The 26,023-nt window shown below is 50.8% G+C and overlaps 1 protein-coding gene across 5 annotated transcripts in view; it reads left to right on the forward strand.

The window, feature by feature from the left end:
• Nucleotides 1–26,023, forward strand: part of RAB37 (RAB37, member RAS oncogene family) — a 78,552-nt gene that overhangs the window by 44,072 nt on the left and 8,457 nt on the right. The window contains exon 2 of one of the 5 annotated variants that reach the window (XM_025363419.1): nucleotides 16,088–16,198. In XM_025363419.1, coding sequence (XP_025219204.1) covers nucleotides 16,088–16,198 — 111 coding nt within the window. Of the gene's footprint in view, nucleotides 1–16,087; nucleotides 16,199–23,100; nucleotides 23,270–23,571; nucleotides 23,668–23,752; nucleotides 23,903–26,023 lie in introns of those variants that run through there. The other 4 variants (XM_025363420.1, XM_025363422.1, XM_025363418.1 and 1 more) reach the window with 4 other exon arrangements.

Below are 26,023 nucleotides of genomic sequence, written 5' to 3' on the forward strand. Positions count from 1 at the left end.
GCAAGGTGTCATAGCAATGTCATCATAAGCTTCTGAGAAATACCTCTCTGTCCACAGCCCCATGGGTTATCTAAGAAGAGAATTTGGTGGCTCCTCTGTCACGTGGAAACCTGCAGACATAGACCACTGGGTCTGGCCAGCCCTTATCCAATCCTCCAAACCTGGTGGGTTGGCTGGGGGCAGGGGCACGTGGCTCTACCAGAGAGCCACGGCTGATAGATACAATGTCCTAAACCTGGAGCTTCAAGTGTAGCCAGATGCTTGGGAGCCCAGAAGGCCAGAAGTTCAAGAGGATTGAGGGGCACTTGGGGCCAAAGTCAGAAAGCCAGAGGAGAGATTCCAGATCAAAGGTTGGAAGGCAGGTATGAGGAGACTGACTGGGTATCCAACCCTAGACTACAAGGCCAGGTGTGGTGGCTCACATCTGTAATCTCTGCACTTTAGGAGGCTGAGACAGAAAGATCACTTGAGGCTGGGAGTTCAAGACCAGCCCGGCCAACGTGGCAAGGCTTCATCTACACACACACACACACACACACATACACACACACACACACACAAATGGCCAGGTGTGGTGGCTCATGCCTGTAATCCCAACACTTTGAGAGGCCAAGGTAGGCGGATCACTCCAAGTCAGGAGTTAGAGACCAGCCTGGCTAACATGGTGAAACCCCATCTCTACTAAAAAATACAAAAATTAGCTGGGCATGGTGGGACACACCTGTAATCCCAGTGACTCGGGAAGCTGAGGCAGGAGAATCACTAGAACCCAGGAGGCAGAGATTGCAGTGAACCAAGATCACACCACTGTACTCCAGCCTAGGCAACAGAGCAAGACTCTGTCTCAATAATAATAATAATAATAATAATTAGTTCTGCATAGTAACATACGCCTGTAGTCCAAGCAGTCTGGGAGGCTAAGGCCTGAGGATCACTTGAGCCCAAGAGGTCGAATCTGCAGTGAGCTATGATTGAGCCACTGTCCACTGTACTGCAGCCTGGGCCAGGGATACCTGCATCTGCTGGAATCTTCCAGAAACCTGTCCATTGTACCAGGGGGTCTACCTGAGGAAACCAGTTCATTGCTCAGGACTATTACCCCCTCGCTCTACCCCCCACCTTATAACTATTTGTTGAAGGAAGGAAGGAAGGAAGGAAGGAAGGACCAGTTTTGTCCCTCACTCTCCTCCTTCTGACAATCATGCCCATCCCCCATCTCTCCTTTCTCAACAAGATCCCAGCAGGTCACTAGGGTGGGGACTGGGGATATAAAAGGATTAGGAAGGGCCAGGCTCAGTGGCTCACACTTGTAATCCCAGCACTTTAGGAGGCCGAGGCAGGTGGATCACCTGAGGTCAGGAGTTTGAGATCAGCCAACATGGCGAAACCCCGTCTCTACTAAAAATACAAAAATTAGCCGGGCGTGGTGGTGGGTACCTGTAATCCCAGCTACTCAGGAGGCTGAAGCAGGAGAATCACTGAACACAGGAGGTAGAAGTTGCAGTGAGCTGGGATCGTGCCACTGCACTACAGCCTGGGCAACAAGAGTGAAACTCCGTCTCAAAATAAAGAAATAAATAAAAATAAATAAAAGGATTAGACCTTTCTCACCTTCTGCACCTGAAGCCACTTTTGCCGTGTGTCACATACACCCTGTGACATCTTGACAAGGGAGTGAGTCTCAAAGAGGGACGCAACCCCCTCACACCCTAATCAGGAATGAGTGGGTGTACAGGAGGGTTATTTGCACAGAAAACCACAACAGCTGATAAACCATGACTTTTCCAGGACGTGGCCAGAGATGGCCTCTCGCTTTACATATCTGCAGACCATAAAGTAGGTCAAGAATTCGGGGTGAGGGCTCAGCCAGCACTTTGGTCCCTGCTGCATGTCAATAGGTCCTCTGCCTGGGGCACCATGCAGATATACAGAGAGCAATCAGCCCTCCGCAGTAGGGAAGCCATTGGCTTCCAGGAAAAAAGACCAGGAATTAAGCAGAATGGGGGAAGCCCTGAAAAGCAAGGGGCAGATGTATCGAGGGTCGTGGGGTAAGCTTTCCTCTCTTGGGCATGGGCAACAAGGAGGGAACAGCACTGTCTGTTAGAACTGCCCTGTGGCCAGACCCCCTGATCCTGGCCTCTCCCAGACCTGGCCTCCCCAAGGAGGATTCCCCTTTGAATCAAGAACAGAGAATTCAGGCCAGGCACAGTGGCTTACACCTGTAATCCCAATCCCAACTCTTTGGGAGGCAGGAGGATCACCTGAGGTCAGGAGTTCAGGACCAGCCTGGCCAACATGTCAAAACCCCATCTCTACTAAAAAATACGAAAAATTAGCCAGGCATGGTGGTGGATGCCTGTAATTCCAGCTACTGAGGAGGCTGAGGCAAGAGAATTGCTTGAACCTGAGAGGCGGAGGTTGCAGTGAGCCGAGATCACAGCACTACACTCCTCCAGCCTGGGTGACTGAGCAAGACTCTGTTTCAAAAAGAAAAAGCAGAGAATTCGCCAAGTGGTTCTGAGTAGCTGCTCCTCTAACCAAGTGCCTATGGGGAATACAGGAGAATCAGCTCTTTCGGAGGCCTTGTGTCCTCAAAAACTCATTTGAGCCCGTATTCCTGGTTTGGTCATTGACCTATACACAAGCCAGTTATCTCCCTGGGCTTCCCTGTCCCCATATGTGAAAGAAGGGATTAGACAGGTCATCTGAGATTCTCCCTGCTCTAAAGCACCTAGGTATGTATGTGTGTGTGTGTGCATGTATGTACGTGAATGGTTGTGCATGTACATGCATGTATGCACACGTGTGTTATGGATGCTCATGTTTGTGAGGGGGAGTTGTGTGTATACATGTGTTCATTGCACATGTGTGTGCTACTGGGGTGTGTGTGAACGTGTGTTGTGTGGGCATGTGTATATTTGCATGCTACAGTCCATATGTGTACGTGTGTGCATCTTGATGCCTTCATTGGGTTCTCCCAGTTACAAAGACAGAAATGTGCTGATGCAACTTCTCTTGGCCACTTTGGACTTGAAAACTGTAGACGATCTTTTTGGAACCCACCCTGTCCAGGTGGAAGAGCTCCTGGGTTGCAAGGGTCAGTTCCGCTGGGTCTCTCCTACTCTGCAACAGAAGTTCACAAGAAGTTTGTTGCAAGGCCCACTTGAGAATTAGAAAAACCAAATGTCTGAACCAGGTAGAACTAAAAAAGTCCAGAGAACTAAGCCTCTCAGTAGAGGAAGTAACTGGAGGCTCATGCCTGTACTCCCAGCACTTTGGGAGGCTGAGACTGGTGGATCACCTGAGGTCAGTAGTTCAAGACCAACCTGGCCAACATGGTGAAACCCTGTCTCTACTAAAAATACAAAAATTAGCCAGGCATGGTGGTGGGTACCTGTAATCCCAGTTACTTGGGAGGCTGAGGCAGGAGAATCACTTGAACCCGGGAGGCAGAAATTACAGTGAACTGAGATCACGCCATTGCACTCCAGCGTGGGCAACAAGAGCAAAACTCCATCTCAAAAAAAAAAAAAAGAGAAAGAGAAAGAGAAAGAAAAGCAACAGGAAACAGCATTCAGCCAGACTTCATAGGGACCCAAGCAGAAAGTGGCTCAGACCGCAGGGCCAGAGGGGCATGACTGAGGGGCTCTGCCACTGGAATGATTGTGGCTGGGCTGTGCTCCTCTTCTCAGTTCCACTCAGAGGGGCTTGTAGGGATTGCCAGGAAGCCAATGGAGGCTAACTGTCTGAATCCCCAACTTCATCAGGCTCCTTTCAAGACCTTATACCCATTTTGTACTTCTAATTTAGACATCCTTTTTCTTCATAAGGACCTCCAGGATTGCATAAGCTTCGGGCTATGGTGGGTGGATGCAGGGTGCCTCCTTGCATACACACCGCTTGACCTCAGAGTTCTTTTTTTTTTTTTCTCTTGAAACGGAATCTCGCTCTGTAGCCCAGTGGAGTGCAGTGATGTGATCTCGGTTCACTGCAACCTCCTCCGCCTCCTGGGTTCCAGCGATTCTCCTGCCTCAGCCTCCCGGGTTGCTGGGAATACAAGCATGCACCACCACACCTGGCTAATTTTGTATTTTTAGTAGAGACGGGATTTCACCATGTTGGCCAGGCTAGTCTCGAACTCCTGACCTCAGGTGATCTGCCCACCTCGGCCTCCCAAAGTGCTAGGATTACAGGCATGAGCCACCATGCCCAACTGACCTCACAGTTCTTCTTGCTACAGAGACGAGTCTATTACCCAATCCCCTTGAGTCTGGGCCTGACCGATGACCTGGTTTGCTCAATAAAATATAGCAGAAGTGATGATGTGCCAGTCCAAACCCCAGCTGCAGGGTCTCCTGCGTTTCCTCTCTCTCTCATACCTCCACTTCTGCCACCCAGGCTGGCCTACTGGAGAGAAGCCAGAGACATGGGACACAGTCAAGCTGCCCAGCCCATGGCCAGCGGATCCCAGACGCAAAAGTGGGCCCAGCTGAGACCAGAATGGCCACCCAGACTAAACTGCTGACCCACAATGTTGTGTGCCACCGGGCTTTGGGTAGCATTATTACGGTGATAGAAAATGAAAAGAAAAACCCGCAAAACCTAGACCCAACCCAGAGCAGCTGCTTCACCCTCCACTCTGCACAGCGGTGACTGCCAGGTGGCTTCCACTCCCTTCCGTCTGTCCCTCGAAGCTCTTCACGATGGCCTGTCCTGCCTGTCCTGCTCCAGCCCCCATCCTCACAGGTGGCTCCCTCTGATGCTGTCAGATCATAGCAGGCCTTGGACCTAGAGAGTCATTTGCAGCTTATGATTGAAAATAACAAGTATGGGCCAGGTGCGGTGGCTCACACCTGTGATCTCAGCACTGTGGGAGGCAGATCCCTTGAGGTCGGGAGTTCGAGACCAGCCTGGCCAACACGGTAAAACCCCATCTCTACTATAAATACAAAAATTAGCTGGGCATGGTGGTGCATGCCTGTAATCGCAGCTACTTGGGAGGCTGAGGCAGAAGAATTGCTTGAGCCTGGAAGGCAGAGGTTGCAGTGAGACGAGATCACGCCACACACTCTAGCCTGTGTGACGCAGAGAGTCTCTGTCTCAATAATAATAATAATAGGCCGGGCGCGGTGGCTCAAGCCTGTAATCCCAGCACTTTGGGAGGCCGAGACGGGTGGATCACGAGGTCAGGAGATCGAGACCATCCTGGCTAACACGGTGAAACCCCGTCTCTACTAAAAAAATACAAAAAACTAGCCGGGCGAGGTGGCGGGCGCCTATAGTCCCAGCTACTCGGGAGGCTGAGGCAGGAGAATGGCGTGAACCTGGGAGGCGGAGCTTGCAGTGAGCTGAGATCTGGCCACTGCACTCCAGCCTGGGCGACAGAGCGAGACTCTGTCTCAAAAAAAATAAATAAATAATAATAATAATAATAATAATAATGTTTGTCTGACTTACAAAAGTGACATGTGTTCATTTTAGGAAAATAAATTGTGACATACAGACAAGGTTGTTTTTGGGGGGTTCTTTGGTTGTTGTTGTTTGTTTTGAGACACGGTCTTACTCATGTGTGAGTTTACCAACTGGACTACTACCTTTATTAGGGCATTTTAATACAGGAGAAATATAAAAAGAAAGCATGGCAGTGGAGGGTGTGGATAATGGGGAAGGTTATACATGCATGGGGGAAAAGGGTCTGTGGGAAATCCCTGTATCTTCTGCCCAATGTTAATGTGAACTTAGAAATTCTCTAAAAATTAAATCCTAGTTTTTAAAAAAGAGAGACATGGCCAATAACGCCAGCTCTGAAATACCTCCAGTTAGTACTTTCTTTAAAAAGGTAAAATGCAGGCCAAGTGTGGTGGCTCACACCTGTAACCTCAGCACTTTGAGAGGCCAAGGTGGGTAGATTACTTGAGCCCAAGAGTTCGAGACCAGCCTGGGAAACATGGTGAAACCCCATCTCTACAACAAATACAAAAAATTAACTGGGTACAGTGGCAGGTGCCTGTAATCCCAGTTACTTGGGAGGCTGAGGTGGAAGAATTACCCGAGCCCAGAGAGGTCGAGGCTGCAGTGAGCCATCATCGTGAGCCACAGCACTCCAGACTGGGCAACACAGCACAAACTCATCTTAAAATAAAATAAAATAAAATAAAATAATTTGCTCACAATTGCTTTTCTTTTTCTTTTTCTTTTTTTTTTTTTGAGACGGAGTCTCGCTCTGCCGCCCAGGCTGGAGTGCAGTGGCCGGATCTCAGCTCACTGCAAGCTCCGCCTCCCGGGTTCACGCCATTCTCCTGCCTCAGCCTCCCGAGTAGTTGGGACTACAGGCGCCCGCCACCGCGCCCGGCTAGTTTTTTGTATTTTTTTTAGTAGAGACGGGGTTTCACCGTGTTAGCCAGGATGGTCTCGATCTCCTGACCTCGTGATCCGCCCGTCTCGGCCTCCCAAAGTGCTGGGATTACAGGCTTGAGCCACCGCGCCCGGCCTTCTTTTTCTTTTTCTTTTGAGATGGGTTCTCACTGTGTCACCAAGGCTAGAGTGCAGTGGTGCAACTACAGTTCACTGCAGCTGTAATTCTGGAAAAACTCCTGGGCTCAAGTGATCCACCTGCCTCAGCCTCCCCAGTAGCTGGGAATACAGGCATGCACCACCACACCCAGCTTATTGTTTTATTTATTGTAGAGATAGGGTCTTCCTATGTTTTCAGGCTGGTCTCGAACTCCTGGGTTCAAGTGATCCTCCTGCCTTTGGCCTCCCCAAGCACTGGGATTACAAGCGTGAGCCACTGTACCTGGCCAAGCAAATTATTTAAATAATTTTTTTTAAACATAGAAAAATATTAAATGAAAAGTAAAAGTCTTATCTCCATTTCCCACCTACCAGCCCCTGAACCTCAAAGGCAATCCTGTTGGCCTCTATTGCCTCCCTGAGAAAAGTTAATCATACTCCAGCAGATAAACCTAAGTAACATACACACACTCATCATACTATATACATCACTCTGCCCCTTGTTTTTGCTTAATAATGAACTTTCTCCCAGTGAGACAGGAGAGTTCCCTTGACCCTTTTGCAGGTAGGAAATGGAAGGCACCACCTCTGGGTCCAGTCGGCCACTTAGGCACCAGCAGGGATGAACTTTACTTGCTGGAACCCACTGGGTTCAGCCCATCATGAGAGGGAGCACACAGGCAAGTGGGTGCTGGGGCTGGGACGAGTACTTTTGGGCTCTGGCCCCACAGCAGCATGGAGGGTTGTGTTACAATTAAGGTTCTTTTAGGCCAGGCACGGTGGCTCACCCCTGTAATCCCAGCACTTTGGGAGGCCAAGGTGGGTGGATCACCTGAGGCCAAGAGTTCAAGACCAACCTGGCCAACATGGTGAAACCCCATCTCTACTAAAAAAAAAATACCAAAAGTTAGCAGGGTGTGGTGGCAGGTGCCTGTAATCCCAGCTACTTGGGAGGCCGAAGCAGGAGAATTGCTTGAACCCAGGAGGCGGAGGTTGCAGTGAGCCAAGATCCCGCCATTACACTACAGCCTGTGTGACAGAGTGAGCCTCTGTCAAAAAGAAAGAAAGAAAGAAAGAAAGAGAGAGAGAGAGAGAGGGAGGGGGGGAAGGAAGGAAGGAAGGAAGGAAGGAAGGAAGGAAGGAGAAGATAAGAAAAGAAAAGAAAAACGCAATTAATGCTCTTTTAGCAGTTGCCATCCACAGACAGCTAAGTTTTAACCAGATCAGCGGAGAGTCAAGGTGACAGTCTTTTCACACCTTGCCCTCTTGGTACAGAGTTAAGTGTTAACCAGCTCAGTGGAGAGTCAGGGTGACAGCCATTTACACCCTGCTCTCTTGGCACCCGGGTTCTTGTTGGGTGTCCGGGAAGAATCAGGTCACATAGACTTGAAGGATGGTGAATGCAGAGATTTTATTAAGCAGAGGAAGTGGCTCTCAATGGTAGGGGAGCTGGGAAGGGGATGGTGTGGGAAGAAGGTGATCTTTCCCGGAAGCCTGGCCGGAGATAACCGGGTTCCTCTCTGAAGTTGTGCAATCTGAAATTAAGCTGTGTCTATCCATATGCTCAATGCTCAGTTGCTTCTTCTCTCGACGTTCAGCTGCTTGTCTCTTCTCTCCTTCTCAGCCACACCTCTCTGGTCCTCTGCCAGTGGAGCTTGGGCTTTTTATGGGTACAGGGCTGGGGACATGGTGGGCCAGGGTGGTTTTGGAAAAGGCAACATTCAGGCAGGAAAACAGGAATGCATGTTCTCATTTAGGGCCACAGGTCCAGGCTTGAAGGTGGAGCCATCGCCAAGACCTCGCCCTCTTTTACCCGGTATCTCCCTGCCGCCTGTCTGTATCAACAGTACATACATATCTTCCTCATCCTTTTACTGTTTTCACAGTACTGCACTGTATGTACATTCTAGAGTTTACTTCACCAGTCTCTACTGCTGAATTATTTGTTCTTGCAAACACTACAATGAGCATCCTTACACACATATCTTGGTTTATTTTTTTTTTGGATGGAGTCTTGTTCTGTCACCCAGGCTGCAGTGCAATGGTGTAATCTTGGCTCACTGTAACCTCTACCTCCTGGGTTCAAGTGATTCTCCTGCCTCAGCTTCCTGAGTAGCTAGTATTACAGGTGCACGTCACCATGCCGTGCTATTTTTGTATTTTCAGTAGAGACAGGATTTCCCTATGTTGGCCAGGCTGGTCTCAAACTCCCAACCTCAGGTGATCTGCCTCAGCCTCCCAAAGTGCTGGGATTACAGGCGTGAGCCACCAAGCCTGGCCTTCTTGGTTTACTTTTGCAAGGAAAGCCATAGAGTTGCTGAGTCAAAGGAGTTTGTACTTGAAACCTTGATAGATATTGTCAATTGCTCTCCAAAATGGTTGCTCAGTGTATACTCCCACTAATAGTGTATGTATGAGTGCCTGTTTACCCAAATCTAAACCAGTACTGACCATTACCAAACTTTTATCAAGCCACTATACATTATATTGTCATTGCATCAGTTAGGGTTCTCCAGAGAAACAGAAACAGCAGGTTATATATATGCAGAGAAAGGGAGATTTGTCCAAGAAATTGGCTTACATGACTGTGGTGGCTGGCAAGTCCAAAATCTGTAGAGCTGGCTCAAAGCCTGCAAATTTTCAGGCAAGAGTTGCTGCTACAAACACGAGGCAGAATTTCTGCTTCCTCAGGGAAACCTCAGTGTTGCTCTTAAAGTCTTTCAATTAATCAGGGGACACTCACCCAAATTACTGAAAACTTAAAAATCAGCTGCTTAGAGATGTTGACCACATCAACAAAGTACCTTCACAGCAACATCTAGATTCATGTTTAATTGAATACGTAGGACTATAGCACAGCCAAGCTGACACATAAAACTAACCATATGTACACAAAAAAATATATCAACCTATTCACATCCTTTGTTCACTTTTCTATTGAAGTTGTCTTCTGAGAACTCTCCTTATATGAGGGATATTACCATTTGTCATATGTCTTGAAAATATCTTCCCTGTACCATTTCTCATTCGACTTTGTTTCTGGAATCTTCTGTCAACCAAAACATTTTTATTGAAGCAAATCTATTGATCTTTTCTTTATGGCATCTGAATTTCCTGTCTTGTTAAGAAGGTCACTCAGAGCCACTTTAGGAGCCATGGTAACCACCCCATTTATCAGGTTTTCTAAAAGCTGTCTCTGAATAATAAAGTCACAAAAAAGCAGCAATAGTGTACTTAGACAGCATTAGCCTGGCTCCCATCAAGAGGTCTGGATAAAGTATGATTTAACGTTATGCCCTGGGTTTATCAACAGTCGATACGGTGGCTTTAGAAAAAGCTTTGCATCTTCCGCAAAATTGCAATTGCCCATTTTGTTATTCAGGGCCCCTTGCAGAAGGATCCACTTAACAGATTCCTTATAGCAGTGTACACCAGGAGAAAATACTCAATGGAAAGGACTCAGGCATACAATGTCAGACAAGTACCTTACACTCCACCTGGTTTTCCACTTTGCCTTGACTGTCGGGAAACCTATAACCAAACACAATGCTCAAACGCAGTAACAACCCAACCTCACTCTGGGGTGGAAGATTAGACCCAACCCACCCCACCCCTATACACACACCCCTATTCTTTGTATATTTTTTGAGACACTTTCTTGAACTGCCTTCTCATACTTGTGGGTTTGTTTGAAACCACCTATCCCCATTGGAAGTGAATGTGGCGCAAATACAGATATAAACAAAATGACTCAAGAAGAGAGAACAAAGACACTTGTCTGAATGGTGGCAAAGTTGACCCAGAGGTTTCTGTCTGAACCACAATTAATTAACTTTTCTTTTTTTTTTTTTGAGAGGGAGTCTCGCTCTGTGGCCCAGGCTGGAGTGCAGTGGCGTGGCCTCAGCTCACCACAACCTCCGCCTCCCAGATTCAAGCAATTCTCCTGCCTCAGCCTCCCGAGTAGCTGGGACTACAGGCACGCGCCACAATTCCTGGCTAATTTTTGTATTTTTAGTGGAGTCGGGGTTTCACTATGTTGGCCCGGCTGGTCTCAAACTCCTGACCTCATGATCCACTTGCCTTTGCCTCCCGAAGTGCTGGGATTACAGGCATCAGCCACCACACCCAGCTATAACATTTTCATAAATGCTAAGAGAAGCACAAAGAGGGAAGGCATGGTGAAAAATCTGAACCCAAAGTTGACATTCAGCTTCTCCAAGCAGTGAAACTGGGAACCAACCTGGAGAAATTTAAGGAATTTTCAGCAACTGTTGAGTGGCGAGAGAAGCTCTGCTGTGTTATCTGTGAAATCAGAAAATCTGAGACAGGTCTCAGTTAATTTAGAAAGTTTATTTTGCCAAGGTTGAGGACATGCCCATGACACAGCCTTAGGAAGTCCTGATGATATGTGCCCAAGGTGGTCAGGGCACAGCTAGGCTTTATACATTTTAGGGAGACATGAGACATCGATCAAAATATGTAAGAAGTGCATTGGTTTGTTCTGGAAAGGTGGGACAACTCAGAAGCAAAGGCAGAAGACTAGAAACACAGAGAGAGCTTCCAGGTCACAGATAGTTGCATTCTTTTTTTTTTTTTTTTTTGAGATTGAGTCTGGCTCTGTCGCCCAGGCTGGAGTGCGGTGGCCGGATCTCAGCTCACCGCAAGCTCCGCCTCCCGGGTTCACGCCATTCTCCTGCCTCAGCCTCCCGAGTAGCTGGGACCACAGGCGCCCACCACTTCGCCCGGCTAGTTTTTTGTATTTTTTAGTAGAGACGGGGTTTCACCGTGTTAGCCAGGATGGTCTCGATCTCCTGACCTCGTGATCCGCCCGTCTCGGCCTCCCAAAGTGCTGGGATTACAGGCTTGAGCCACCGCGCCCGGCCAGTTGCATTCTTTTGAGTTTCTAATGAGCCTTTCCAATGGAGGCAATCAGATATGCATCTATCTCAGTGAGCAGATGGGTGACTTTGAATAGATGGGAGGTAGGTTTGCCCTAAGCAGTTTCCAGCTTGAGCTTTCCTTAGTGATTCTGGGGGCCTAAGATATTTTCCTTTCACATATCTGTCTCACGTGTCCATGTGAAGAGACCACCAAACAGGCTTTGTGTGAGCAACACGGCTGTTTATTTCACCTGGGTGCAGGCGGGCTGAGTCCAAAAAGACAGTCAGCAAAGGGAGGTGGGATTATCATTAGTTCTTACAGGTTTTGGGATAGGCGATGGAGTTAGGAGCAACGTTTTCCAGGCAGGGGGTGGATCTCACAAAGTACATTCTCAAGGGTGGGGAGAATCACAAAGAACCTTCTTAAGGGTGGGGGAGATTACAAGGTACATTGATCAGTTAGGGTGGGGCAGAAACAAATCACAATTGTGGAATGTCATCAGTTAAGGCTATTTTCACTTCTTTTGTGGATCTTCAGTTGCTTCAGGCCATCTGGATGTATACATGCAGGTCACAAGGGATATGATGGCTTAGCTTGGGCTCAGAGGCCTGACAATATCTAATGTAATGGATTTAGGCAGCTCCACTCCTAATATTTGGGGGCCAGGGCTAGAATACAAATGGAGGCCCACAGACTGTGTGTCTCAGTATCTTAACACTCTAAAGGAAGCTCAAAAAGCCAACAAATCAAGTGTGTCTAATCTTCCCTCCTGAACAAAATACCTTCTTACCAACCTGGAAGCCAGGTTAGCATGTAAGATTCTCAGAAGTTCCACACTAAAATGTGGCAGCCTAGGGACAACCAACCTCCTGTCCCCAGCCCCCCACCCACAAGCTCCTCTCCTTCTCCTCCCACCCTTGCACACCCAACCCCAAAGGCTCTCAGAAGAATGCACGAGGCTCCACGTCCAAGCTCTGTCCGCAGCCCCTGCAAACGGTCACCCCTTGACCATGCCACAGACCTAGGGGTGCCACAATAATAGCGACCTTGGGGCAAAGTGCAGTTAGTCTACAGGAGGAACAGGAGCCTTTGGCCATGTGGACTCCTCACTTCATGGGGAGGAGCACAGAGGAGGAGCAGGCCTAAGGGAGGGCCTAGGTTTAGGAAGAGATAATTCAACAATGCTTGTAAAGAGATCAGTGTTGAGCTCTCCATCATAGCCTAGGTAAAAAGCTCTTAGAGTCATTATCAGTAGCTTTTTGTTGTTGTTGTTGAGACAGAGTTTTGCTCTGTCACCCAGGCTGGAGTGTAGTGGCACGATCTTGGCTCACCGCAACCTCCATCTCCCGGGTTTCAAGTGATTCTCCTGCCTCAGCCTCCCAAGTAGCTGGGATTACAGATGACCGCCATCATACCTGACTAATTTTTGTATTTTTAGTAGAGACGGGGTTTCACCATGTTGGCCAGGCTGACCTCAAACTCCCGACCTCAGGTGATCTGCCCATCTTGGCCTCCCAAAGTGCTGGGATTACAGGCTTGAGCGACCGTGCCCGGCCATTGTCAATAGATTTCTGAAGCTGATTCGAGAGTCTGTCTCAAAACAAAACAAAACAAAACAAAACAAAGACTGTGACCGATATGAGAGGATCATCCTGCCCCGCCCCAAGGCAAGGTTCAGCTGAATCTGACCTCGGTGAGCTGGGAAAAGGTCCTGAGAAGACAGGACTGCTTCCTATGATGAACCTGTATGCACCCCTAGACCTCGGTGAGCCAGAAAAGGTCCTGAGAAGACAGGACTATTTCCTGTGATGAAAATTGATGGAAACTCCTCACCCTGGAAAGGAAAAGGATAAAAGCGAAAATAATTAGAAACTCATGTTCTTTAGGACGCGAATGAGGGGAACGTAGATGGACTACCCCTCACATTCTGGAATATTCTCTCTAGGAAGTACTTCTTAAAGCCTGAGAAAGTTAGATTCTAGATGTAAATTATTAAAACCACTGCATATAACAAACAAATGAGTTCTCTAACCCGGGAGGAAATAAAAGCTGGAGAGGTTCAGGAGGTGGGTGGGGGCACAGTCAGGGGACATCCAAAGTCAATGCCATGGACAACCTCATTTTCAGCAGACACTGATATGCATTCCCTTCCTTGCCATTGCCAGAGTTGAACAGTCGCTGGGCCCGACTCAAGGAGGCCCAGCCAATCTCTATGCTTTTATGGTTTTGTTGTTTTAATGTCTTTATGTTTTTACAAGTCCAGCTAAAGTTTGCACCTCCTAGTCCTTTCAAACAGCCTTGATTCTTGTCTTTGGACGGAGGCCACTGTCCACATCCACTCACCAATTCATTCATCCATTCATTGAGGGTACTAGCCTCTAGGTGCATGTAGAGTTCTTCTCTTTTGTTTATGATTTTCTTTCAAACATTCCATCTGAACTTCCAAGCTAATTATCACCCCTACTCCCTCCCAGTTCAGACCTCCCAGAGGAAGGCGGCCTTCTCCCTCTTTTCCCAGAATCTGCTTCTTTTTGAAATGTTGTCTGCTCCTTGTTCTAAGGCCAAGTGTGCAAAGCACATTCCAGCCATCTGATTTTGTTTTATTCTGTAGACTGGTTTTTTGGGGCTCTCCACACAGGAGATCTATGGACATCATGTTAGTCCTGGTCTTCCAAAGAGGAGATGTGAAAAGGGAATTAAATGTGCAAGGGTTTTACTGGGGGAAATGCCTATGAGAGAAACAGAGTAGGTGCCAGCGAGGCCAGGGGAGCCTTCAGACCATGATGCAGGCTGGATCCCCGTGAAGGAAAGAGGGCAGCAGGTTGTATGGAAGCATCCCAGACCATGTTGCAGTATCTGGAGGGTTGTGCAAGGCCATGAGGGAGTCCTTGAGCTAACTCAACTATTAGAGGGTCCTGTGTCTCCCAGGAACAGGCCTGCCATGCTCCACCTTTGGCTGGTAATTGCCCATAGGAAGCATGACCTCAGTGCAAACACGATGATGGCTTTCAAAGCACGGCAGTGGGGACCCTCGGTCATTGATGCGCCTGTGGTTGGAAGTCTGAGAGACACATTCACATGGTCACTTCATGTGACCAAGTTAATTCATCACACAGATGCTTATTAACTTGGGTTGGAGGGAGATCTCCTCTGTGCCTTCACACCCCTTTCAGTGACTTCAATAGAAAATCAAGACTTTAGTGTGTTTGTGTGTCTAAGTGTATGTGTGGGTGTCTGTGTGCAAGTGTATGTGTTTGTATGTATGTGCGTGTCTGTGTTTGTGTTTATGTTTGTGTGTATATTTGTGCATGTATACATATTTGCGTGTATGCTGCATGTCTGTGAATGTGTGTGTCTGTGTGTTGGTGCCTGTGCATATGTGTCTGTGTGTATGTGTGTAAGTGCATATGTATGTGTATATATGTGTTTGTGTTACACATGTCTCTGTGTGTGCATGTCTGTGTATGCATGTCTGTGTTTCTGAGTTCATGTGTGCATGTGTGTCTGTGTCTCTGTGCATGTCTGTGTATATGTTTCTGTGTGCATGTGTGTGTGCACATGTGTCTATGTGTATATGCATGTCTGTGCAAATGTGTGTTTCTGTGTTACTGTGTGTTTCCTTGTGTGCTTGTGTCTGTATATGAATGCACATGTTGGTGTACATGTGTTTCTGCATTGTCTGTGTGCATGTGTGTGCTCTCTGTGTATGTATGTGTGTTTGTGTGTACATGTGTGTTTATGTGTATTGTGTGTATGTGTGTTTCTGTGTGTAGATGTGTTTTTGTGTGTCTGTGTATGTGTATCTGTGTGCATGTGTGAGTTCTCTCTATGTGTGTGCCTGTATGTTCTGTGTGTATGTGTTGTACAAGTGTGTCTGTGCCTGTGGATGCGTGCGTGTATTTCTGTGTGTACACGTGTTTTTCTGCCTGTGTGTGTGCATGTGTGTTTCTCTGTGTGTGCATGTGTTTGTGTGTGTATGTATGTTTCTGTGTCATGTGTGTTCTGTGTGTTTGTGTTGTACATGTTTGCATGTGTATGTGTGTGCTTCTGTATGCATGTGTTTGTGTGTGCTCTGTGAATACAAATATGTTTGTGTGTGCATATGTGTTCTGTGTGTGTACATGTGTTTTCTGTATGTGTGTGTCTTGTGCATGTATGTTTCTGTATGTGTGTGCATGTGTGTGCATATGTTTGTGTGTGCATGTGTGTTCTGTGTATGTGTGTACATGTGTTTTTCTGTGTCTGCATCTGTATGTGTGTCTTGTGCTTCTGTGTTTCTGTGTATGCATGTGCATGTGTGTGCATATGTTTGTGTACATGTGTATTCTGTATGTGTGTCCATGTTTTTCTGTATCTGTATGTCTTTACATGTATGTTTCTGTGTCATGTGTGTTCTGTGTGTATGTGTTGTACTTGTATATGTTTGTGCTTCTGTATGCATGTGTTTCTGTGTGCATGCATGTACTTGTGTGTGCATGTGTGTTCTGTGTATGTGTGTACCTGTTTTTCTGTGTCTGTATGTGTGTGTCAGTGTCTTGTGCATGTGTGTTTGTGTGTGTGTGCATGTTGTGCACGTGTGTGCATGTTGTGCACATGCGTTCTTAGAAAGAACCCACTCCCACAGCCACAAGGACACTTCTGAGGCCAACTCACATCGCAGGCCCTCACCCCTCTCTCTATTGCTCCCTTCTAGACCATCCTCGTGGGCGACAGTGGTGTGGGAAAGACGTCTCTGCTGGTTCAGTTCGATCAGGGCAAGTTCATCCCCGGCTCCTTCTCGGCCACTGTGGGCATCGGATTCACGGTAAGCACTGGCCGACACTGCCAGCTCTGGGCCTGGGCTCAGGACTCCAGCGTGTTTTTGCTGAGTGCCAGCAGGAAACAGGTGGACACTCGCATTGGATCATTCAAGGAGGATTAAGGAGAAGACTGTTCCCCAAGGTGTAGGAGGGTGTTGGGTGACCAGGAGGGAGGGTGCACTGCCCCTGGGTAGTCCAGGAACTCCACCCACCTCTAACCTCAAGCGGGAAGGGAAGGTACCCTCACCAGAACCCAGGGACAAAGCGGGCTGCTGGGTGAGCTGCCTGGCAGGAGCTGTATGGGACCTATAGTGGAGGGACACAGTAGCCCATGGGAGCCCCCCAGGAGGCAGCCAGGAGAACAATCCCCTGTCCCACCTTGCTCTCCTCCTGCTCCCCATCTCCTTCTGGGGCTCCACACTGGATGAACGCAAGTGGAAACCAGAAAGCAAAAAATATTTTAATATGGGATAGCTCAGGTCAGTCCTCCAAGGCAAGAAGATCCTGGAGGGACAGAGGGATGACAAAGTTTTCAGCACAGTCCAAACTTAGCATTGTCACACGGGTCTCAGGGAGCTGGCAGGCCAAGGTTACAGTTCCGTGTTTACCCCTCAGTAAAATGGTAAAAGGGCAGCTTGGGTTAAGGAATCCCAGCACCCTCGGCTTTTTCTGCGGGACAAGCCCCTCTGCGGGACAAGAGATCCCTCCTCTCTACCATACATCCCATCTCCCCGCATTGCCGCGTGCCTGCGGCTGCAGCTGCCCTTGAATTCCTGGGAAGACCTTGGGAGAGGGTTCCACTCCTCTCTTGGACTGTGGCAGGAGGAGCAGGGCCCTCCCTTGGGACCCCAGAATCGTAGCATCTTGAGATGGGGAAGAGCAAACATCTCTTCTTGGACAACGCGGATGTTTGGGAGCCTCTGGGACCAGAGCACAGGGCCTGCGAGGTCACATTCAGGGTCAGTACGCAGCAGTGCCACGCTGATGGGAAGAGACAGAGGAAAACCCAGAAAAATGGGCTTTCCCACTGGGTCACAGCCAGGAAGGCAGGGGTTCAGAACGGACATGGCTTCTGGGTGACCTCCCAGGAGGCAAAGCAGAAGTGAGTGCCTGGCTTGGGTGTGTTCTCAGGCCTAGAATCGACCCTGAAACACCAGTGCCCAGGGCTCTCCCCCGCAATGGGACCAGCTGGGCTCTAGTAGTGCTAAATAGAGCAGGGCTGAGACCCAGGAGGCCAAGGCTGCCTGGCAATCCCCGAGGTCTTGGACCAGGCTGCCATGAAGCAAACCAGGATGACCTGGTGCCAGGCGTCACCCACCTCAGCCCAGGCCCAGTCTGCCCTCAGCAGCCAGGGCACACCCTGCCCTCAGGGTCACACCCACATCTCTTCACCCACCCTTCTGCCTGTCTGGTGAGGAAGGAAAGAGAGTGGGGTGGATGTGGCTGTGGACATGCAACGTCTGATTCACATTCCACAGACCACAGAGGTGAGATCTCTGAATTTTGCTGCTAGCTTGGCAAGAAAATTGGGGCCAATTTCCTGTGAAGGAAAAATAAAGTGCGTAGTCAAACTGTGTGCTCAAAGCTGCCTGAGATGGGACAAGCTGGGCTTTCCCACTGACCTCAGGCTAGGGTGGGCCTCCTAGAGCCTGGGCTGCCTGCTTGGCACCAGCCAGCACCTAATGTCCTGGTGCATCTCAGGACAAACCTGTTGGTTGCTTACGCTGAGTGAGGGTCTGAGCCCCTGGCCAGAAATTCAGCCTGGGGACACCTGAGCAAAGAACTGGAGGACATCGGGGTCTCCTCCAGATATCAGCGGTCTGGGGGTCCCCGGAGAGCCAGGTTACCAGACACTTGTTCACCCATCTGTCCTTCACACTGAGGTTTGAGATATGACATGGATAAGGGCCCTGCCGCTGGCCAGGCTGTAGCCTGGAACTCCTGTGTGATGGGAAGGGAGGCAGAAGCTCCCACTGGCTCCGCTCAGGAGGCTGAGTGCCGCCCAGGTGGCAGGGGAGGGACGGAGCCCCTGGTCTTCCACTTTGGAGAAGCCAGAGGTGAGCAGGGTGACTACCCCCCGGCGTGCCTTCACCCATAAACTACCAGGCCCATTGCCTTCTGGAAGTGGGACCTGCCCAGGTCCTGTGTAGATGCCTCTCAGTCAAGACCTTCCCTAAATTCACCACCAGCTTCATCCAACTGGCTGCAGGGGTCCTACTGATGGGGTTATGGGGTACTGACGCCGATGGGGTTCACACAGCGGTCTTTCCAGTCAGCCCCTCCCACCACAGTTCAGGTCCTCCTTGTTACCTCTCTCCTCAGTTTCCCCCAAATTCCCTAGTGTTGCCTAAATACTGATGCAAAATTCCTCTTTCTTTTTTTCTTTTTTTTTTTTTTTTGAGACGGAGTCTTGCTCTGTCGCCCAGGCTGGAGTGCAGTGGCCGGATCTCAGCTCACTGCAAGCTCCGCCTCCCGGGTTCACGCCATTCTCCTGCCTCAGCCTCCCGAGTAGCTGGGACTACAGGCGCCCGCCACCGAGCCCGGCTAGTTTTTTGTATTTTTTAGTAGAGACGGGGTTTCACCGTGTCAGCCAGGATGGTCTCGATCTCCTGACCTCGTGATCCGCCCGTCTCGGCCTCCCAAAGTGCTGGGATTACAGGCTTGAGCCACCGCGCCCGGCCAAAATTCCTCTTTCAAAACCCTTACTCAGGCCAGCTGTGGTGGCTCACACCTGTAATCCCAGCACTTTGGGAGGCTAAGGCAGGCGGATCACTGGAGGCCAGGAGTTCAAGACCGGCCTGGCCAACAGGGCAAAACCCCATCTCTACTAAAAATACAAAAAAAATTGCCAGGCATGGTGGCACACGTCTGTAATCCCAGTACTTGGGAGGCTGAGGCAAGAGGATCACTTGAACCTGGGAGGCAGAGGTTGCAGTGAGCCGAGATCACGCCATTGCACTCCAGTCTGGGCAACAGAGTGAGACTCCATCTCAAAACAACAACAACTACAGCAAAACCTCACTCTGCTTATCCCCCACCTGAACATTCATGGTTCACTATTGCCTTCCAAATAAAGTCTGAATCTCTCATCTGCTGGTCAACCTGTTGCACAGTTTAGACCAGTGGTTTTCAAACACTCCTTCAGCGTGCATAAAAGCCTCCAGGGAGAAGTTCATCTGAAAGGCAAATTCTAAGCTCCCTCATAGACATGCTGCTTCAGTAAAACCACATGGGGGGCCCAGAATCTGGGGGCTCTGACCCAGGGGATCCACGCGCCATGTTTTGCAAAACATGAGCTGAGGCCTTGTCCCTCTAGTCTCTGCCCGGGTCTCCTTCCCACATCCCGACCCTGTGCTCTTTGGCTGTGCTGTTCCCCAGCTCTGGAGTTTTCTGCCATCCACCTCGGTAGCAGGGAGGCCCTTGCCTCTGCCCCCCAGAGCTCCAGGGCTGCACACAAGAGCCCCCCATCTCTCAACAAGCACGATGGCCTGTCTCACTGACACTTGGTACCTCCACTATCAGCAGGGCTGCATGACTATGAGGGTGTGATCTGTGAACAGGAGGGCAGGGGTATCTATTTGGGGGTATTGTAGGGGTGTGCGTTTCAGATCTGGAGGCAGTAAGAGGTGTTGGCGGTAATTTACAGGCTGATATACACATTAGGTGATGGTGTGAGGCATGGGGTCCATTGGAGACGCAGGTGCTTGCAGAGTGATGTGGCATAGGTGTCGATGGTGTGAAATAAACTGTGCCTGGAGTTGCATTATGTGTTTGGAGTAAAATGAGGTATGTGTGTTTGGGGGTCATGTAAGATAGGTTGTAGGTGTGTGGTATGATAGTACGTGTGTTTGTTTGTAGTACGAGGTAGTTTGAGGCATAATACAAAGTTGTGTGTGGGGCATGTTATGAAGTGTGTGTTTGTGGTATAATGTAGGGTGTGAGGCATGTGTATTTATGGTATGATGTGAGGCAGATGTGTGTGGCCTGATGTAGGGTGTGTGTGTATATATTTGTGGTGTGATTTGAGGGTGTATGTGTGAGTTGTATGAGGTGTGTGTATAGGGCATGTGTGGTGTGATTTTGTGATTTGAGGTGTGTGTGTGGTATGAGGTATGTGGTGTGATTTGAGGGATGAAGTGTGTGTAGTGTGAGGTGTGTGTGTGCATGTGGTGAGTTATATGTGTCTGTAGTGTGATTTGAGGGTGTGTTTGTTGTGTGTGTGTGGTGTGAGGTGTGTGTCTGGTGTGATTTGAGGGGGTGTGTGTGGTGTGAGGTGTATGTGGTGTGATTTGATGTGTGTGTGTATGTGGTGTGAGATGTGTGTGGTGTGATTTGAGGTGTGTGTGGTGAGGTGTGTGGTGTGATTTGGGGGTGTGTGCGGTGTGAGGTGTGTTGTGTAATTTGAGGTATGTTGATGAGGTGTGTGGTGAGATTTGAGGTGTGAAGTGTGTGGTGTGATTTGAGGTGTGTGTGGTTTGAGGTGTGTAGTGTGATCTGAGGTGTGTGTGGTGAGGTGTATGGTGTGATTTGAGGGGTGAGGTGTGTGTGGTCTGAGATGTGTGTGTGTGTGGTGAGGTGTGTGTCTGTGGTGTGTTGTGGGGCGGGTGTACACGTGTGAGTGTCTGTGGTGCGTGTCTGGGGAGAGACACAGGCTACCACAGCACATGCACAGCCTCAGAATGAACGTTAGGAGGCCCAGATTTCCTCCCCAGAGACCACACGGATCCCTTAGTGAGTGCTTGTTCTGCACAGCCCCTGTTCCCTGTTCTGAACATTCTTGACCCCAACCTGCTTCTGACTCACCCAAGGCTGCCCTTGAACACCCTACAGGACATTACAGTGGCCCTGGGGACAGTGTACACACCCTCCAAGCATAACATTACCCACACACCGCAAACCCAGCAGGCCAGACAGGGACCGCCTGGAGGAGAGCCCAGAGCCCCTCTCCCCGTGTTCAAAGACTTCTTCCCTAGGTCAGATTCCTCCATCCAGTCTAGCGCAGCAACGCAGCAAGGAAGTGCTTCAGGTCACTGCTCCTTCTGGATGATTCGAGCTAATGTTCAACCTTCTGTATTCCAAACCCACCACAGGACAAAGAGGGCCTTGGAGCCAACAACACAAACCACAGCTGGAGGCTAGAAATCTGAACTCAGGGTACCAGCAGGGCCACACTCCCTCTGAAGGCCCCAGGGAAGGGTCATTCCTTATCTTCCATGGCCCTGGTGGCTCCCAGGAGACCTTGGCATTCCTTGGCTTGCAGCCGCACTGTTCCCATCTCACCTCTGTCTTCACCTGGGTGTCTTATCCCTGTGTCTCTTTCTTCTTATGACACCAGTCCTACTGAATTAATGGCCTGCCCTGTGCCAGTGTAACCTCATCTTAATAGTGATATCTGCAATGACCACATTTCCAAGTAAGGGCACGATCTGAGGTACTGGTGGCTCAGACCTCAACCTTTCTTTGGGAGGACACAATTCAATCCATAACAGCATGGTTTAGATAGAAGGTGAGCATGAGGCATGCCCCTTCCCGTCTCTCATTCTTCCTCCACCATTTCCCTCCTGCAATGAAAACCCGCATCCTGGCTGGGCAAAGTGGCTCACATCTGTAATCCCAACACTTTGGGAGGCTAAGCCAGGCGGATCGCCTGAGGTCAGCAGTTCAAGACCAGAGTGTCCAACGTGGTGAAGCTTCATCTCTACTAAGAATACAAAAATTAGCCAGGCATGATGGCATGCATCGGTAGTCCCAGCTGCTCCAGAGGCTGAGGCAGGAGAATTGCTTGAACCTGGGAGGCAGAGGCTGCAATGAGCTGAGATCCCACCACTGCACTCCAGCCTGGGCGACAAAGTGAGACTTCATCTCCAGGAGCCCATGGCATTGAGCAGACCTCGGCACTATTTGAAGCAAGAGCCTCTGGCATCCAAATAGCAACCAACACCACACCTCTGTAGTGTGCTGCACAGCCTCCACTCTCCAATCTGTGGCTCCCTGTTTGAGTCCCGCCCTATGCCCAGCTGAGGTTATAGCATGCTCACCTCCAGAAGAGGTAACCCAAGCTCTTTACTCTACTGGAGATCACCTCTGTCCCCACTCTGAGCGCTTCTCCCAGCTGACAGAAAATACCTCCAGCTAATATCAAAAAATACAGGACTGGAGGCTGGCGTACAAAGTCAGTCCCCACAGGCCAATGGTGGCCCATGTCTACCCCTGCCCCTCACCTCCACACCTAAGTTAAGAATTGCAGGCCGGGCACAGTGGCTCTAGCCTGTAATCCCAGCACTTTGGGAGGCCGAGGTGGGCGGATCGCCTGAGGTCAGGAACTTGAGACCAACTTGGCCAGCATGGGGAAACCCCATGTCTATTAAAAATACAAAAAGAAAAAATAGCCGGGCGTAGTGTCGCGCACCTGTAATCCCAATTACTCCGGGAGACTGAGGCAGGAGTATCGCTTGAACCCGGGAAGCAACGGTTGCAGTGAGGCAAGATCGCACCACTGCACTCCAGACTGGGCGACAGAGTAAGACTTTGTCTCAAAAAAAAAAAAAAAGAAAAAAGGTGCGGGTACCCGTCTCCAGGTACCCCTCTCCAGCTCTCCCCTCGCTACACACCCCTCAAACAGTCCCTCTGTAAATCACCCGTCCTATTCCTTGGTAACCTGAAGCTGCTTATAGAATGTGGAGATGGGGGTAATCGAAAGGTCGGCCCAGGCCACAGAGTCCCTAAGCTCTGCTATGGGCAACCCCAGCTGCACTCTCCACCTTCTGTCACCAGGAGCTGCCGGGCGCCTGGGATATCCTGGCAGCTCTGCTCAAAATGATCCACGACTTCATGAATTTATTTGGCTCCTCCTCGGGGCCAGGAGTGAGTGTCATAGGTAAATAAGGCCTGCCCCGCCTTCAGGAGCGGTCCACTAGGAGATGTGTGCTGTGCAGCCCTCTTGCGAAAGCTCTACCCTGGCGGGACATTCTGGGCACAGCCCAACAGGCAGGGGGAAACGAGAGGTGATCCATACTAAAGGGTCAAAGTCCCAGCACCAGAGGTCCCAAAACACCGCAGCGCACATGTGCTGCAAGGCGAGTATGGGTTGGTAAACAAAACTATATTCAGATGAGCTCGGGCCGTGTGCCTTAGCAGAAGCGGAACTGTCTCGGCGCCATCCGCGGAGGCGCAGCCCAGGGGTCCCCCGCTCTCCGCCTCGCCACCTGGGGACCGCCCACGGCCCGGGACTCGGGCGCCGCCTGCTGTCGCGCCGCGCAGCGATTACGGGAACTTTTCCGCAGCAGACGGGATCTCCGCGGCCTGCTCCCCCGGGGGCAACTAAGCGACCACAGGGGACCAGTCCCGGGGCTGGATGTGGCCCACGCCCTAAGCGCACGGAGCCGGGCCGGGGTTGCTCAGGGAGGCTGCCCGCCCCTTGGTGCGGACTCTGCGGCTGTGCGCGCCCTCAGGGAACAGCAAGCTGCGAGCCAGTGTCGTCGAGGGGGCGGCGGGACGGAGGGAGGAGCCTGCGGGGTCCGGGTCGAGGGAGGGGGGAGTGGGCGGGGCCGGGGCGGGTCGGTTCCTGAGCTCTCCTTCGCCTGCGGGCCGGCAGTGCTCACCTCTCGTCCAGGGACATGACGGGCACGCCAGGCGCCGCTGCCACCCGGGATGGCGAGGCCCCCGAGCGCTCCCCGCCCTGCAGTCCGAGCTTCGACCTCACGGGCAAGGTGGGTGGGCCTCTTCCGTGAGACCCCCGCCCTCCTCGGCGCTAGCCCCTTCCTGCCTGCGTCTGGGTTGGACTCAGCCCTTTCCCTCAGGCAGCTGGGTCTCCCAGAGGAGGGAGGGAGAGAGGGTCAGGACACAGCCCCTGGGGCCGTCCCAAGCTCCAGGGGTCTCTGCTGGCTCGGTGTGGGCGGGTCGCAGAAGATCGCAAAGACTGAGTCATCCCCCCGCCGGCCCCAACTCAGTTCTCTTCTGCCACACTGTGGCAAATATAAGTCCCCGGGAGCCCATGCTTCTTGGTGAGGGTTAAGCGCGCAACTCTGGGGACTCAGGCTGGGAAGCGCTGGGAGATGGGGACCGCCCGGAGACTCTGAGAGGACGTCCTCTGCTGGCGGAGAAACTGGTGTTAATGCCATTTTCCGAGCTAAGCTCTCAGTTGAGATCTGACATCCCGGTTTAAGGCCTGAGGTCCCCCAGCTGCTCCCCTCCCAGTGGCAGCTGGGAGGCACTGCCTCCCACTTTCCTCCCTGCAGTCGGAAGCCCCTCCTCCCAGAAGGATGTTGCGAACTGGCCTGCAGGCCACCTGGGAATTTTTCGAACCTGAGAAAGATCTCAGTGGTTGGTCTTTCGCATCCCGCACTTGAGAGAAATCCAAGGCTGCTCTCTGGGGCTTGCTCCCTCTACAGGGGTGTCCTGTATGGAAACAGGTAGAGGCAGCAGTGGACTGGTCTGTTGCCTTCCATCTGTGTGCTTGGAGTGAGCGGGTACCAGAAACCGAAAGAATTGCTGAGGGAGCCTAGAGCTTCCACTCTTCCTCTGCAGGGTTGGGAATGGAATGAGGGCTGTCCTGGATTCCGCTGCATGGCCTTGAAGGAGACCTGCCTCTTTCTGGGCCTCGGTTTCCTCCCCGACACCAGGGCTCACCCATGCTGGGAGCCTCAGCCTCCACCCCCGTGTTTCGGGGGAGCCACCCTGCAAGTCATCCGCCCAGAGCCGTTGAGATAGGCGTCCTGTGTGGGCTTGCGGCAGGAAATGGGCCCCTGCACCCTCGGAGAGGGGGAGCTGCTGTTGGCCAGGCCCCAGGCTGAGGGGGACTGCCTGACCTTGTTGCCCTGCAAACCAGCTGGGTTGTTTGCCTAGGAGGTGGCCAGGCTAGGCAGCTGTTTGTGTTTGGTGGAATCACCGAGCTGGGTGGGTAGCTGGCATCGTTTGCTCAAGGCAGCTGTGATCTGTAAAGTACACAAAGACTGGCCCTGTCGCCCTCCTTCCTACTCTGGGGCTGGGACCCAGGAGCCAGGGAGGAGTGCAGGCTCCAGAGACCTCCTATCCCCCACCCCTTCATGTGTTCCCTGGCCAAGCGACATTGGCAGGAGAGTTGGTCCCCAGCCTCCCCGGGCCGGTCCCAGGGGACTGAGTCCAGGACCCTCTGAGAAAGCCTGGCAGGAACTCCTGGGACCAGACTAGGGGTGATGGGGCCCGCAGGCGGACAGTTCCCACCCCTGGGCCACTCTTCCCTGGGTCTTAGGTGATTCACCACGATGATTGGCCCTAGCCATTAACAGACTCTAGAAAGACCTCAAAGAAAGTATCCCTCCTCCTTCTACCCACTATGGAAACCATGCCACAGAAAGGTTAAGGAATCTTCCTAAAGTCACACAGTAGGCCATTGACAAACCAAGACCCATCCTTCATACCCCTTCTGCTCAGCCAACCCTGCCTCTCCACCAGAGTTAACCAATCCCAGTACCCCATGCCACAGCAGGAATGCCTTTGGGCTCCACTGTCAAGTTCAGAACCTCAAAATAATTAAAACCTAGTCCCCACTCAACCCATTAAGCCATCTAACCAGCAGTTGGGAAAATTTCAGCATTGGATCTAGACCCCTGTTCTCCAAGACTGGAGAAGACGGGACAAAGGGCTCCTCTCCACCATTCCTGCATGTCCCTGGGAAAGATGAGCAGAGCAGAGCAGAGACAGACTGTAAAGGAGAGGGCCACACTCCCTTCATAGGTTCCCTCCTTGGTACTCCTGCTACCCACAGCAACCCCAGGATGCCAATCTGCAGCCACGCGTCCCATGTGGGAGGTTTCTGCTGAAAGAACTTCCGACTACATCTCCCCACTTTA

Source organism: Theropithecus gelada, chromosome 16, assembly GCF_003255815.1.
Source record: "Theropithecus gelada isolate Dixy chromosome 16, Tgel_1.0, whole genome shotgun sequence".
NCBI classification, from domain to species: Eukaryota; Metazoa; Chordata; class Mammalia; order Primates; family Cercopithecidae; genus Theropithecus; species Theropithecus gelada.